The following is a 17,252-nucleotide window of genomic DNA, read 5'->3' as shown; positions in this document are numbered from 1 at the left end:
ATTTTATTTATTCATGTGGAAGGTGGGTGCAAAAAGCCAGTAGCTTTTCACATGATTCATGGAACAGTTTACTTTATATCATAGGTGGAGGTCTCCTTTCTCAGTGATTCTCATAAGGAGCTCAGCAGGCCAATGCTATGATGATACAAGGGCATTTTTTAAATCTTTAATTTGGATTTTTTAAAAGTTCATTTTTGATTCCATTATTACATTGAGTATAATCAGTGACTCTTAGAATTTACTAATCTGGAAGAGAGTTGTAAATCAGGAAGCAGTAAGCTAATCCTCTGTAAATAAATCCACTTTTCCTTTTATATATTTAATGCTTAAAATTGGTATTTCATACCCTAAAACCCATTGGATAATTTAAATTATCACACTGTTTTTTAGTATATGAATATATGCTATGCTACAAAAATATTAAAACCATTTGTAAAAATAAAACATGGAAAAGTATGTGCTCCGTGTAAAAGTTTTCAAATACCTTAAAACCAAAAATTAAATATATACAACCTACACATTCTTACATTTGTATGGTGTCTATTGGCTTAGTTTTTTTTTTTTTTTTAAGTTTAAATTGATGACACTGCCTTATTTTCTTTGTAAAGCTCTAAGAATTTTGGGCATTGTCATTGATAAAGGTTTCTTTTATTCCATTCAAAATTAGAGCTTTATGTCTTGAGAATTCTCATAATCACTTAAATGAGGCTGAATGCCTCTTCGGTCTCTGAATGTGAAATACCTAATGAAGGGCAGCTTACATATCCCTTCCTTAACAGTTTCATGTGCTCGCTTTCAATAAAGCAGGCTCACTGCCGGGTATGGGGTGATGAAAACAGAAGTTTTGGATATTACCTGGGGATCTGACTTATGTTTAGGAGGATATAGAATTAGGGGAGTTATATGTCTAGTTATGGTGAATTAGAGGTTGCTTCTACTGCGAGATAGTTTTTGTTTTCTTTTTTTTAGAGACAGGGTCTCATTCTGTCACCCAGGCTGAAGTGCAGTGGTGTGAACACAGCTCACTGCAGCCTTGACCTCCTGGATCAAGTGATCCTCCCGCCTCAGCTTCTCAAGTAGCTGGGACTACAGGTGCACGCCACCATGCCTAGTTAACTTTTTCATGTTTCATAGAGACAGGGTCTTTCCTTGTTGCCCAGGTTGGTTTCAAACTCCTGGGCACAAGCAGTCCTCCTGCCTCGGCCTCCCAAAGTGGTGAGATTACAAGTGTGAGCCCTGTGCCTGGCCAGTGAGAGTTAATTTTTAATAAACATGAAAATGGGAGAGTAATTTTAAAAATTAGCAATGACTTTGTTTAATTAAATAATACTTATTTTCTGTCATAAAAATTTATTTTCTGTCATTTTCTGTCGTTGACTCATTGATTTTAAACATTTGAAAATGTTCTTGATTTGAAACTTTAAAATATTTTGCTGCTCAATGTAGTGGAAAGGTCTTTACTGTGTTTTTTACAAAGGATATATTTGTCACCACTTTGGAATTTGAAAAGCTGGAAAGACTGGAATTTGGTGGTACCAAAGGAGCAATTTTAAATGGACAAGTCCACGAGATGAGCGAAGAATTTATGGAACTCTATAAACTTTTTAAACAGAGCACTTATGACCCATCTGATTGCAATAACATGGTAATGTTGTACCTTTGCATTTTCATTTCATGGGATCCTATAATTTTATAGCTGAAAAGGAAGATAGGTCACAGTAATAATAGGGACCATCCATTCCAACATCTCTAGGACCAAAAGAGGTTAAATGACTTGCCTGAAGTCTTGTAGCTACTTAGTAGATCAGGGATCAGAACTTAAGCTTTTGCATTTTCAGTTCAGAATGACGGCTGATAAAACTGCAGACCTCAGTCTGAATTTGTATCTTGTTTGTGTATGCTAAACAGAAACTTTCCACATGAATTCATTTTGATCTGATGTCCATGTAACTCGTGCTTTATTTTAGCCTTTTCTTGAATCACTGGATATTTTTTTTGATTCACCTGAACACTTGGTTTCACCCCATTCATTACGTGTATCATTAACATATTGGTTGTTTCTTATAATTTTTGTTATTCTTGAGAGCTGATTATAATTTCATATTTCCAACCACAGGAAAGGGGGAACCTTTCTGATTTAAGCTACTTCTGTGCTCTGTCAGTTCCAGCATGTTAGTAGCCAGGGAGCTACCTGTGAGCATCCCTGCAGTTCTAGGATAAAAATAGCTTCATTTTAGTAGTTTGCCAAGAACAGCGAAGCCCAAGTCCAAAAGAATGAAGATTTAGCTCTTGTTCTTATTATTATGTATATGTAATATGAGTTTATTCACTATTGTTTATATTTGGCCAAACAACTGATTCTTTGAAATGTATGACTGCGGTATGTTAGCTTTATAAGGATGTAGTTAGCAAACTTAAGCCCTCTCAATTATAGTCAGTTTTGGAAAGTGGAGTTAATGGTAGAAGCACACTGCTGTAATAGGTGACCCTTTGCTAAACCAAGGCCCTACAGTTTGTGAAAAAGTAAGGGGAACCTAGGATCATGGTGATGAATAATTTGAGTGAGCTCATCCCCAAAGCCTTGTAAGATGCCTGGCACTTGGAAGGCATTCAATAAATATGTACAGAATGGGATTCTTAAGAGAGCCTCTAGGTTAGCCCCACTGAATGAGCTAGTGGAGGAGGAGTGTGAGACTGAGCCTGCACAAGATCCTTGGGGACATTTGAATTGCAAGAGAGTCTTGATTTTGTTACAGTTACAAAAACTGGCAAGTTTTCAGAGTGCCAGAATTAGAGAATGTGGCCAGGTTTAATTGACGTCACTACCTTGGCCATGCCAAAGGTCCTGATTTTACTCCTGTCTCTGCCTAAAGCCTGCATAGTCACAAACAGGTAGGAATAGAAAATTCATTTACTCTTGAGATATATATCTGCTTGGTATTTGTATTTTGGAAGCGCATTCTATTTTGCAGATAAGGTGGGCAGGGTTTACCTCTGATCTTTGGTCTGGTTGGAGACATCATAACCTTCCCCTGAAGTTCCCTTCATCCTCCTGTCTGATTCTTGCCTTAGAATCTAGAAGCTCCTTGATTTTGGTCATTCCCTGAAATTAAAACATGAATTAACTAAAAGTTAACTTAATCAGCATACTTATGTTGAAAACAACCATTGTTTTTTAAAAAATGTGTTTTGGCTATCATTATTACTTTAAAATATTGCATTTATCATATATTTTTGCTTAATAAGCTGTTCATTTTGGTGCTTTTTAGCTGAGTTCCTTTTACTTCGACTTCATGATGAAATCAGTTGGTAGTTTTTGAGACATTATTTTAACAAATGACTTCCAACCTAGTATATGCATGTATTTGTATGTACATATGAATACATGCCCAAACTCTGCCCTTCCCCTCCCATTGCATTCACCTCCATGTTCCTGCTCCTGCCCCATCCCCTCTGACTAAAACTAGTGCTTATATAACAGGGAAGTGTGTCAGGGTCAGCCATTCTGCCCTTTGGTATATCCATGGTTTAAATATGTTCCAGTAAATTAAAGAAATGATCACTGGTAATTTGCTTTTTGAAATGCTGTTGTTTATTTCTCTTCTCATCAATCTCAAGCCTATTAATCAGGCTTTGAGCCTTTATTGGTGTACCGAAAGGTTTGCTGCTGTGGTCCATCTACAGAATGTGGGGATTTTATCAGGTGTGCCCATAAAAATGGTTTTGGGTTTCTCAATTATTGAATGTTACTTTAGGTGTTTTCTTTGACATCTTCTTAGGGGACTGTTTGAAATCTAGACAATTATGGGAAGAGACTTGCTTTCTTCATTATTGATGTTGAACAGTTAGTCCAGCAATATTAGACTCAGTAATTTTGCTGTCTTTCTATGGTGTTTCTTGATGAAATCCCTCAGATACCTAAGCAAAGATGGTAGCTATTCTTGTTGAGGGTAACCCCTTGGCTCTACTTAGTCTCTGTTAATGAGAGCCAGTTAATATTTACGGACGAAGTACTGGTGCCAGGCATTGTGCCAGAGCTTTCCCACATTATATACCTGCTTAATTTTCACTATAACCCAGAGGGTGGTCCCCCAGGCAAATGACAGTTTCACTAAATTACCTGAGATTATAGTTTCCAGTTGGTGGAATGGAAGTTTGAATCCAGAACTCTCAACCACAAGCCCTGCATACTTTTATTTTCCCTCCCTCCCTTCCTTCCTTCCTTTTTTTTAAATTTTTTTAGACAGAGTCTCACTCTGTCATCCAGGCTGGAGTGCAGTGGTGCGATCTCAGCTCACTGCAACCTCCGCCTCCTGGCTTCAAGTGATTATTCTGCCTCAGCCTCCTGAGTAGCTGGGATTACAGGTACATACCACCACGCCCAGGTAATTTTTTTGTACTTTTAGTAGAGACGGGGCTTCACCATGTTGGCCAGGTTGGTCTCAAACTCCCGACCTCAGATGATCCATCCGCCTTGGCCTCCCAAAGTGCTGAGGAGATTACAGGCGTGAGCCACTGCACTTGGCCTTTTTTTTTTTTTTTCAGACAGTTTCACTCTGTCACCCAGGTTGAAGTGCAGTGGCACGATCTCAGCTCACTGCAACCTCTGCCTCCCAGGTTCAAGTAATTCTCCTGCCTCAGCCTCCCAAGTAGCTGGGATTATAGGAGTGTGCCACCATGCCCAACTAACTTTTGTATTTTTAATAGAGATGGGGTTTTCCACCATGTTGGCCAGGCTGGTCTTAAACTCCTGGCCTCAAGTGATCCACCTGCCTTGGACTCCAAAAGTGCTGGGATTACAGGCATGAGCCACCATGCCCAGCCCCTGCATTCTTTTCACTGCACCACCCTGTTAGTATTTATCTTGCTTGTTGCATCCTCATTAAAATGAAAGGAATAAGTTCATCTGGGGGAACTCACCTGAGGACCTGTGGGCTGAGATGGAGTGATCCATGTTGCTGTGTCTGTTTTTCTGCTGATTTTCAGTGGGAAGCTTTATTCAGGTGCCTTGCTTACCATGATATCAGAATCTAAAATATATTTTAAAAGTAGTTATTTAGTTCATCTGTACTAGGTTGTATTCTGATTCCTAGAACGAGTCTATTGTTCTGCTCTCACTCACTGAACTATTCTTTTGCTATTACTTTATGTAGTGTTTTCTCATTTTAATTATACAGATTTCATCTTTATTAGTCATACACAGCATTTTCATGTTTGGCCTGCATATTATTCAAGATTAAATGAATTATTTAGCAACCTTCCTTAGTAATTCTTTTGGAAAGGTAACATTTGTAAAAACTTACTCCCTTTCTTCTCACCCTATGGCCTTTTCCCTAGTCTTCCATTTTTCCTCCCCAAAGGCATCTCTATTAAAAATTTCTTACATAATGTTCCAGAGATATGTGGTGCATGCACTGGCATATACATATATTTATTCCTTTGTTTTCTGCTTTTGCATTAATAGCATTTATACCTTGCTTTTATCACTTACTATATTTTGGCAGTCATTCTGTATCACTACAATAGCTTTGCTCATCTTAAAACAACTGCGCATTCCATCAGATTTATATACTAAAGTTTATCTTATTTATTTTAAAATGTCATTTAGTAGATATCATTGTTTAAAATTTTAATTAGAAACTTCTGCTTCTGGAAAGAGGGAGATGTACTTTTCCCTATTGCTCCCACTAAGTGCAACTAAAACACTGGCCATTATACAGTAGCATGGCTCACCTGTCACCGAGACTCCTCTAGATCTTGTTGCTGCTGAGTATCCTACCTGCCAGCGATGGAGATTAACTCTCAGGCTCCACCATGGTATTATCCCTTGAGGAGACCAAACAGCTGCTTGGCAGGAAGTTAATTACCCAAGAAGGACAGCGATTCGTCTTGTACAGGATTGATAGATATTCCAAGGATGTGTCTTCCTTGCCTGCCTGAAAGACCTCAGCAAGCACGGCGGCCACAAACAGCCCTTGAAAATGTCTATTGCAGGAAGCCCAGAAAGGAAGCACCAAGTTGGTTTAAGGGACTGTTCTTGGGGTTGTAGGGGAGAGGAGATAAAAGGAAGCCAAGGTCTGAGATCCCAGAAGATCTTAATACTGACTCAAGACTCTCTTGAAAGATGTAGACTTTGATAGAGGGTATGGATAATGTGTTTGATCCTTTCTGGGGCTTAAGCCAAGACCCTATCAAGCAAGTAAGTGGGAGATTGTGCTTATAAACGGCTCTTTTGAAGTAAGACAGATGTTCTCCTTGCTTCTCAGAATATTTTAGGCCAAAGCATTTTGTGGGCATAAATTAGCCTAATATCAGTGTCAATGCTCTATTTCAGCTTACTCGTGAAGACCTGGTCTTTGTGCTGTAAACAATTAAGAAAGACAGAATTCTTAAGTGTATTTCAAGGAAATGTAAAAACAAAGTGTTCAATGCACACTTATGTATATATATTATGATGTTTATAACAAAAGTGTGAAAACATGCATGGGAAAGATTGAAACTTACTTTGGGGTAGTGGTTTTCTAGGCAGGAAGAGAAATGTGTCTATGTGTGTTACTACTTATTTCTGAAATAAAATAACAGTATCTGAGAAAAACAAAACAAAACAAAAAAAACACTGGCCATTATATATAAAGCAGACATAAGAAGACTCTGAAAGGTGATAAGAAAAAGGCAGAGTGGCTAAGGATATTGGGACTCAAGAAACAACAATGTGATGATGAGTTCCCTGGATTTTCCTGTTGCCTGAAGTAATCCAGACTTGGAGCTGAAGACACTGGCAACCAGGAAATGCCAGTGGGCACAGACCAGAAAGAAGCCCAGTAAAAGCCTGATCTCTCCCTAGCCAAAGGCTCAAGAAGGAGAGAGCTTAACACAAAAGAAGATTTGTAAGCCATCATGTCTCCACTCTAGCCAAACACCACGGAAGAAACTGTGCCCCACCCCTCCCCTTGCCAGGAAAAGCTGAGTGGGGAACCTAGACTTAAACCCTGTCTGCTGAAAATGCTCCAGCTCCCACCCTTGCTGGGGTGATGTCAGAGATGACTACATAGGGAGCCATGATTTTCATCCCTGCTGGCCAGGAATGAACTTCATTCTCTGTGGTATCTGGAGACCATGTGGGAATCCTGGATTTCCTTCTTCACCCAGCCTGATGTTGGAGCAAACCTGATGGAGAGTCCGGACTATCACCCTGAGGCCAAGTGGTAACAAGGCCACCTGCACTTGTGGCATCAGTAGAGACCACATGGGGAACTGGAAGTCCCAGCCCAGCTGTTACAAGGAGCCCCGCCCACCCTTGGGGGATGAATAGATGCCGAGTGGAGAACCTGGACTTCTGTCTCTACTTTATTATAATGAGGCTGGAGCAGCATCAGAGAAAGTCAGCAAAAACAAAAGGTTTAAATAAGAGAGTGTTATAACAATATGAAATTTCAGTAGAATATCAGTTAGTATACTAAGAACCAGGAAGATCTCCACTGAGTGAAAAAAAGACAGTCAGTAGATGCCAATACCAAGATAATAGAGATTTTGGAATTACTTGAAAAAGATTTTAAAGTAGTGTATTAGTCCATTTTCACATTGCTACAAAGAACTACCTGAGACTGGATAATTTATGAAGAAAAGAGGTTTAATTGACTCTCAGTTCCACAGACTTAACAGAAAGCATAACTGGAAGCCCTCAGGAAACTTACAATCATGATGGAAGATGAAGAGGAAGCAAGGACCTTCTTCACATAGTGTTCAGAGAGAGAGCAAAGGGGGAAATGCCACATACTTATAAACCATCAGATCTCATGAAAACTCACTGTCATGAGAACAACAAAGAGGAAATTCACCCTCCATGATCACCTGTAAAATCAAAAACAAGTTAGTTATCCAAGATACAATGAAGGTACAGGTATTGGGTAAATATTCCCCTTCCAAATGGGAGAAATTGGCCAAAACAAAGGGGCTACAGGCCCCGTGCAAGTCTGAAACCCAGCAAGGCAGTCATTACATCTTAAAGCTCCAAAATAATCTCCTTTGACTCTATGTCTCACATCTAGGGCACGCTGATGTAAGAGGTGGGCTTCCAAGGCCTTAGGCAGCTCCACCCCTGTAGCTCTGCAGGGTACAGCCCCCACAACTGCTTTCACCAGCTGGTGTTGAGTGCCTGCAGCTTTTCCAGGTGTATGGATCTACCAGCTGTCAGTGGATCTACCATTCTGGGGTCTGGAGGACAGTGACCCTCTTCTCACAGCATCACTAGGCAGTACCCCGTTGGGGACTCTGTGTGGGGGCTCCAACCCCACACTGCCCTAGCAGAGATTCTCCACGAGAGCTGTGGTCCTGCAGCTGACTTCTGCCTAGACATCCAGATGTTTCCATACATTCTCTGAAATCTAGGTAGAGGTTCTCAAGGCTCAACTCTTGGCTTCTGTGTACCCACAGAAACATATGCCAAACACAACTGCCTACCCATCGTCTCCACTGAAATATTTCATGCACATCTCAAAATTACATTCAGATCTAAACCCCTGCCTATCCCTCCCCAAACTTACTCTTGCCTGTCTCTCCAACTCATTAAATGGCACATATAATGGGCTACTTAGTGAGAAACCTTTGAGTCATCTGTAATCTTGCTCATTTTCTCACAACAACCATCCAGTTCTTTCAGATATGCCTTGAAATTATTTCCAGGTCTTTTCTGTGACTTGGATTATTGCACTTGCCTCCAAACTGCTCCCTCTTCCCCTCTTGGCTTTCTTAGTTTATTCTCTACACGGCAGCCTGAGTGCCTTTTAGATACTAAGTCAAACCATGTCTTTTCTCTAATTACAACCCTTCAATAGCTTCTCATGATGCTAATAAAGGCAATTATGCAGTTTTCAGAATACAGCAACATTTTTATAATGATTTCTGAACAATACTAGCACATCATTTATTCTGTAATGTATATTTATTGAGAAACAGCTATGTCCTGGGAACTCCATTAAATATTGGTACTGTAATTGTGAAAGAAAAAGAACCCGGCAGTTACACTCAGAGATTAAAATCCAAGGGAGAATGTAGATAGGCAGTTATCACATGGGTGCCTGGTGCTGGGGTATGAAGAGTACAGAGTGCTCTGAGAACATTTACATAGGGCCCCTTTCCAGAGGAGGTGAAATGTAAACTGAGACCTGTAACATAAATAGAAATGAAGCAGGTGAGAAGTGGGTGAAGGAGAGAGACAGAATGTGATAAGGCTCCGTGGCTGGATCCGAGAGTGTGAAATTGGGAGAGGTGGCAGAATAGTTAGGATCAGTAAGTGGCATCCAGACCACATAGGGTCTTATGCAATAGATTATGCTAAGACCTTTGGACGTTATCATAAGAAACTGACAATTCTGAATTAAGATTGTGAGTTAAAGGATTCTAAATAAGAAAATGACATGATAAGATTTCTATTTTAAAAAAGATTATTTAGTCTGCCATTGGAGGATGAATCAGAGATAGGACTAGAGGCAAAGAGTAGTTAGAAAGCGGTTAACAGATATCCAGATGAGCAATAATGGTGACCTGGACCACGGGCATCCTGGAGAGATGGAGGATAGTAGAGAGACTCCAGAGGTAGTTAGAGGAGCACTTGACAGAGAAGTCAAGGAGGTTGCCCAAGTTTCTATTAGGGTGTATAAAAAGAAGAGCAGCTTTGTAGAGAAGATAACGAGTTCAGATTTGTACTTGAACAAATTAGGTATGAATTTTTTGTGGGACTTCCCAAGGGAGAGGTCCCACGTGCAGTTCTAAATTTGTTTTCAGGAATGAGTGAGTGAGGAGGGAGGGAGGTGACAGAGAGATATCAGGGAGGGAGACTAGCATATTTTTCTCTCCCTGAGATGTTTATTTCTAATTAGGCCTTCATTGTGAGAAATCTGTGGTGTGTACTTGAGAGGGCTTTTGATTGTAAAGCACCAAAATGTTTCTGAAATCCTGGGACTTCTTTACTGGAGACTCAACTCTGATGCTATGAAGACGATAGTTATTCTTTCACCGTTTCATTCTAACTATGGGAGTGGATAGTTATGTATTAGGAGGAAACTGAGGGATGTTAAATGCATGCTAATAAGAAACTGGGAAAATGTAAGAGTATTTGTTTCCTCTGTATCACTAATGATGTTTTCTTACCTGTGGATTTCAGTTCTCACCTGAAGAAATAGTGTTTCCATGTAGATTTTCAACTCCATGAAAAAACAAAAACTCTTCCTATTTAAACTTATAGATGGACTAAAGTTATAATGAGGATAGGTTCTTTTTTCTTTTCTGAGAAACTTCACTTTTTCATTTATAATCAAAATGAATTGGGAGAAGGAGGAGAGACTGAGGCTTCTATGTGAGCATGTGAGCCAAAGCACTGCTGTTGAGGCCTGGGCCACTGAAAAGAATCGGGAAAGCATAGGGGAACAGTGCTAAGCTTTCAGTGATTCTGTAAGGTGGCACTTGCACAGTCAGTCAGATATAGCTCTTTCTTGATCTTCCCTGGAATCCTGCTATGAAAAATAAATTCACTCAGAGACAGAGAGCGAGCGAGAAGAGAGCTAAAGTAAGGTCATGCTTGTGTGATTGCTGTTTTCACTGTTGGATTATTTCCAATACACTAATATTTCACTTTGAATTTTACAGGAATTTGAAAGTGATTATGTGGCATTTAAGTCCAAAACTCTGGAATTTGACAGAAGGCTTGGGACAATTATTTGTGAAGCTTTCTTTAACTGCAATGGCTTAGAAGCTGCATTTAAGGTTAGTTCTGAAGAAGCTATCATAAAAAACGTTTTACTAATGAATAATATAGGCTGTTAGATGGAAGGGGTGAATTCTCATTCAGGTAGAGTATTAACTAGGTTAACTAGTCATATTCCCTTCAAATTCAGCTCACTGAATAATAAACTGAATAGTGTGCTAATGAATAATGACACTTTGGACAAGATTATTTTAGGACATTTAGTTACTGTTCTTTTCTTGCATTCACAGTGTTTTAGCTCTCATTATCTTCACAGCAAATTTGGCCTGGCCAATGAAATATTGATTCAAAATTAAGTCACAGTGAAAAGTGAAAAATACCTTAATTCAGGAATTTCTTTTATTTACCATTGTTTAGATTGTTAGGTTCATCTGCCTATTTTATTATTCTGACTGAAACAAATAGCAATTTGTATATGTATTTACCCAGGCATAAGACATCATTGATTATCAGACACACCATTATTTTGTGTAACCATAAGAAATGCTGCCAAATAATTGTGATTTCATTGACTGCATAATGTATTTCAATCACAGGGATTTTGAAACATAAAGTTACGCTTGTCACAGAATTGATGAAATACAGTTAAGAGTTACATAAAAGAAAAGCATCTCAATAGTGTCCCCAGATGAAGAGCTTATAATATGAGGAATAGGAACACCATGTAAAACTTGCTTGACAAAGAAAAAAATCACAAATCAAGTATAAATTAATAATTAGATAATGTCCCAAAAGAGGAACAGAGGGTTCAATATCAGAAGAAAAAGGGCTAAGAAATCATGGGTATAATTCATTGAGAATGGCAGTGCCAAACAATATAGCAGACACAGATTTTTAAAAGATATTGTTTGATTTTGACCTTCAAATGAATTGGCTAGTCAGTGGAGAAGCCACTAACGTTCTCTGGCCCCAGTCAAGCATTTTAACATAAAGAATTCATGAGGATCTGGATAGGAAGAATCAATATGGTGAAAATGGCCATACTGCCCAAAGTAATTTATAGATTCAATGCTATCCCCATCAAGCTACCACTGACTTTCTTCACAGAATTAGAAAAAACTACTTTAAATTTCATATGGAACCAAAAAAGAGCACGTATAGCCAATGCAATCCTAAGCAAAAAGAACAAAGCTGGAGGCATCATGCTACCTGACTTGAAACTACACTACAAGGCTACAGTAACCAAAACAGTATAGTACTGGTACCAAAACAGATATGTAGACCAATGGAACAGAACAGAGGCCTCAGAAATAATGCCACACATCTACAACCATCTGATCTTTGACAAACTTGACAAAAACAAGCAATGGGGAAAGGATTCCCTATTTAATAAACGGTGTTGGGAAAACTGGCTTGCCATATGCAGAAAACTGAAACTGGACCTCTTCCTTACACCTTATAGAAAAATTAAGATGGATTAAAGACTTGAATGTAAGACCTAAAACCATAATACCCCTAGAAGAGATCCCAGGCAATACCATTCAGGACATAGGCATGGGCAAAGGCTTCATGACTAAAACACCAAAAGGAATTGCAACAAAAGCCAAAATTGACAAATGGGATCTAATTAAACTAAAGTGCATCTCCACAGCAAAAGAAAGTATCATCAGAGTGAACAGGCAACCTACAGAATGGGAGAAAATTTTTGCAATCTGTCCATCTGACAAAGGTCTAATATCCAGAATCTACAAGGAACTTAAACAAATTTACAAGAAAAAAAAACCCCATCAAAAAGTGGGTGAAAGATATGAACAGACACTTCTCAAAAAGAGACATTTATGTGGCCAAGAAACATGAAAAAAAGCTCATCACTGGTCGTTAGAGAAATGCAAATCAAAACCATAATGACATACCACCTCATGCCAGTTAGAATGGCGATCATTAAAAAGTCAGGAAACAACAGATGCTAGAGGGGATGTGGAGAAATAGGAACGCTTTTACACTGTTGGTGGGAGTGCAAATTAGTTCAACCATTGTGGAAGACAGTGTGGCGATTCCTCAAGGATCTAGAACCAGAAATACCATTTGACCTGGCAATACCATTACTGGGTATATACCCAAAGGATTATAAGTCATTCTTCTATAAAGACACATGCACACATATGTTTATTGCAGCACTGTTCACAATAGCAAAGACTGGGAACCAACCCAAATGCCCATCAGTGATAGACTGGATAAAGAAAATGTGGCACATATACACCATGGAATACTATGCAGCTGTAAAGAAGAATGAGTTCATGTCCTTTGCAGGGACATGGATGAAGCTGGAAACCAACATTCTCAGCAAACTAACACAGGAACAGAAAACCAAACACTGCATGTTCTCACTTTTAAGTGGGAGTTAAACAATGAGAACACATGGACACAGGGAGGGGAACATCACACACCGAGGCCTGTTGGGGAGTGGGGGGCTATGGGAGGGATAGCATTAGGAGAAATACCCAATGTAGATGATGGGTTGATGAGTGCAGCAAACCACCATGGCACACGTATACCTATGTAACAAACCTGCACGTTATGCACATATATCCCAGAACTTAAAGTATTAAAAAAAGGAAAGAATTCATGAGGATCAAATAGTTCTTTGTTTTATAAGAACTCTTCAATGAAACTCAGGTGCTGTCAGCCGAAATGTACAGCCTGTTGTTATAAAATGACCTGTAATCTCATCTCTCAGGTATAATTACTATTACATTTAATACTGCCACTATTTTTTCTTTGTCTAGATGTGCATACATGTTTCTCTTTGACAAAAATGACATTATATTTTAATCCTCTACTGTAATGTTCTTCACTTAACAAAGAGTCATAAAATTTTTTCTTGCCTTTATAACAGAATTCAAGTATTATTTTTTTAAATGTGTGATAGTCTATCATATTCTTTGCTACTGGAGCTAGTTTTCTTTCAAGCTTTTATAAATAACTAAAAAAATGTAAAGTGAAATCTCAATTACAGAGGCTTCTGCCATTTTCAATTCAAGTCTCTCTTTTTCACAACCATTAATATGAATTCTGTTCTAGTACCTGTCAGTTAATTTTTTTTCTAAACAATTTAATCTCTTAGGTAAAAGGTTTTTTTCTTTAACTTTTCACGTATTTGACCTGTTTACTGAACAAATATGAGATCCTACTGTCATAAGCTTGGTGGGGGTGTGGCATCATCTCACAGCTTCTGTGTAGATTGCCTTCCATGGTGACTTGTACAAAGTGGTGTTTAATAACTACTTGAGGCTAGGTGGACTGACTGGTAGTTCAAGTAATGAAATAACATACTGATGAGGGTAAACTGCTGCAAGTGTAATGGCAGAGGAAAAAATTACAAGGCTGTGTACTTAGAGAAATATTTCATCCATAGGGATAGAATGATGAGCTCTGACCATTTACTGTTGGTCCCTGGGAAAAAAATATTTATAGATGGTTCTCTGAAGATGACTATTCCACTACCTGCTATTGTCAAAGACGTGGCCAGGAAGGACACCGGAACTGAGCGCTATTCTACTCTAATATAAAAGTATAGTACTTTAAAATCTGAAGTGCTGGTCCTCACCAAAAACCAAACCCAAATACTACTGAATGGCTCTCTAAAATTTACATGAAGGTAAACCGAAGTGTGTAAAAACAAAAATTGTCTAGAAAGGACTTCAGCTTTGAAAAGTATTAAAATGTGAAGTGTATATGGTTTATGTGGCCACGGATTTTTTAAAATCTTTGAAAGACGCACACCTAGGAAAAATATAAATATGTACTACACTGAACAATGGCAATGGTGTTATGAAAAGCTGTATTATGCAATGAAAGAGAAGTGGAGCAAAATTAAGGCAAACCTTGCAGATCTCAGATGTGATATTTAGAAAGAGAAACGTGGTGGAAATTAACTCTTTAGTCTTGAAGTCAATGTGAAAGAAAACATCTCTACTCTTCATAAAATAGCTTTTAGTTTTACTGTGAACAAAGAAGCAAGAGCTTGAAATGACCTTTACTCTCCTCCTGGAGGGTGATTTTTATACATTTTGGATGACAAACAATTACAATAATGTATACTGCCTAAAACAGTGAGACTTTTCCTACTACTTTTTGGCTTTACAACCTCACCTCAGACTATTTTCTCTATGTACTTTCTCTTGAAAACTTGGAGTTAAGGACCGCTAAGCCTGGTGGGCAAGATGTGATGTAGCTAGGAAGCTTATGGTATTCTTTCCATTGTGGTCAGTATGATAAGTGTTAAAAAAAATAATGTTGTGAAGTAAATACACTTATCAATTCTTGTTGGAATGTACTTTTTTGTTAAATATATAAGGCAATGTTTACTTTATAATTTTTATTTGAAACCCAAACTCAACAAAACAATGGCTGTGGGAAGAAAGTTAATCATTTACATTTTGCTAGGTAGCCCTGAGTAGTAGATTTAAAAATATTTAGCAGTTTCTACTGTAGTTATAATTGATGTTACCAGAAAAAGTCAGAATGTGTTTGTCTAAATTGACCCCTAAGGTATAGTTATAGTTACATTTTAGTTTCTATAATTTTTTCGTGGTAGTTTTATTTTCAGTGAATGTAGTTTATGGAAATATTTGCAAATTTTTATTACGAAGCTGTTTTTTAAGTGAAGCAAGTTTTAGGGAATACCTGTTATCTCCTTAACAAAAAGAACAAAGCCCCCTCCTTTGCCATATTGCTAAACAAGGCGTGACCTTGGATACAGTTTATCTACCACTGTAAATATACTTGGTTATTTTGAGATGTCTTCTTTCAAAGAAAATACCCATATGACAGGCTTAATAACTAACATATTTTGAAGCCCACACAGAATGATCAGATAACAAAATGACATAACTTTCAATGGCATATTAGCTGATGAGAAGCTACACAGTGAAGCGCAAACCCAAATGCTAGACTGCCTGGTTTCAAATCCCAGCTCCGCCGCTAGCTGTTACAAATTTGGGAAAATCATTCCCTCCTGATAACTCAGTTTCCTCACCTGGAGTGTGTAATAATATAAGGCCCTTAACATGTAGTACCTGGGACATAGCACTATAGAAACATTGGTTACATACAAATAAATGTTTTAGTTACATCATTTTGCTTGCAAGGAAAGAGCTATTTTATGCTAGCACACAAAAGAATCCACATTGGGTAGTAAACAAGACAAGAGACTAATGGGAATCCAAAATCAGACTCACTGGATAACTAAGCCTTGTGAACACTGGCAGTGAAGGTAAGTTTGAAATCTAGGGGGCTCCACTGACTGAGCAAGAGGAGTTTGTGAGACTCCACTCCTGTTTTGCTGGTGATGTGATCCTGTTCAGTCTGTGTGTCTGCTTTCTCCTGTCCCACTATCAGTTGACTTCCTCTGCTTGCTAGTAGTTTCTGCTCACTGATAATTTTAGCCGGCATGGATTCAGCCAGGCCCTGACTCTGAGAAAGAATCTTATTAGCTCAAAGCATTGATTTGAGCCAGGCCATTCATGTCAAAGGAGTCATCCACCTGTGGAGTGGTTGTCCTTGTAACAGTCACCACTGTAGCCCCAGGACACTGTTGGGGGTGGCTGGGTCGTGTGGATGTACCAGCGGCCATAGACATGCAGTCATGGTGACTGGCACATCTGGTATAATTATTCATGCTGTGACCTAGAGGGCCTCAATATGGATACGTGGATATTTATATCTAAAGAATACATATGTAGGAGGGAAGAACAATAACAAGTACATGAGTCTTGTTTCTATTCTTATATCTGCAAAGCATCTTCTGAAACGTTACCTGGCACCCAACAGGAAATAGTATTAGCTGTGAACAGAAATTGCAGACAGACAGTGGTTCCTTTCTGCTGAGAAAGAGAAATTCTTTTACATCTAGAATTGGTTTATTGGATGTACAGAAATTTTAGGGAGATGCAAAAAGACATTTTACATTTTGAAGCATCACAGGATACTTTCAAGATTCTAAACTTTAGTCATGTAAGAGGTTTGAAGGGGGACATTGTGAGCTGAGTATTTGTGTTAAAAACTCATAGTGCTTAATGTTGCCTTTACTTTGATTTTTATAGCTTTTGACCATATTTGGAAATTTTCTAGAGAAGCCAGTTGTCATGGAAATTTTCAGCCTACACTACAGCACACTAGTGCATATGTTTAATACAGAGCTGGATGTGTGTAAGCAATTGTATAATGAACACATGAAACAGGTAAGTGGTGGATAAGGTTGGACACATTTACAATATCATTTAGGCAGATAATGACCATCAACTAGAACTCTGTGTGATTATATCTAAAGATTAGATATAGGCACTACATTTTTGTGCTTTTATTTAGCTGGTTTCCTCATGGAGATGGTAAACTTGCTTTAGGACTGTAACTCTTCTAGTAATCAAGTGATTAAACACATACGTTTTATACTACTGTAAAAATACCAAAATGAAAAATTGCTTACAAGGTTGGAAACCATTCTAACTGAATGTTCCCTTTCTTCCTCTTCACCAAAATACCAACTTGC

At 38.4% G+C, this 17,252-nt stretch overlaps 1 protein-coding gene across 1 annotated transcript in view; it reads left to right on the top strand.

The window, feature by feature from the left end:
- Positions 1-17,252, top strand: part of DNAH11 (dynein axonemal heavy chain 11) — a 355,283-nt gene that overhangs the window by 27,401 nt on the left and 310,630 nt on the right. Inside the window, exons 8-10 of the mRNA XM_063667481.1 lie at positions 1,478-1,645; positions 10,645-10,761; positions 16,807-16,944. Coding sequence (XP_063523551.1) covers positions 1,478-1,645; positions 10,645-10,761; positions 16,807-16,944 — 423 coding nt within the window. The remainder of the gene's footprint in view (positions 1-1,477; positions 1,646-10,644; positions 10,762-16,806; positions 16,945-17,252) is intronic.

The sequence above is a fragment of the Pongo pygmaeus genome, chromosome 6, assembly GCF_028885625.2.
Source record: "Pongo pygmaeus isolate AG05252 chromosome 6, NHGRI_mPonPyg2-v2.0_pri, whole genome shotgun sequence".
In the NCBI taxonomy this organism is placed as follows: domain Eukaryota; kingdom Metazoa; phylum Chordata; class Mammalia; order Primates; family Hominidae; genus Pongo; species Pongo pygmaeus.
The sequence above is the reverse complement of the archived record's forward strand: the minus strand, read 5'-3'. Positions and strand labels throughout refer to the sequence as shown.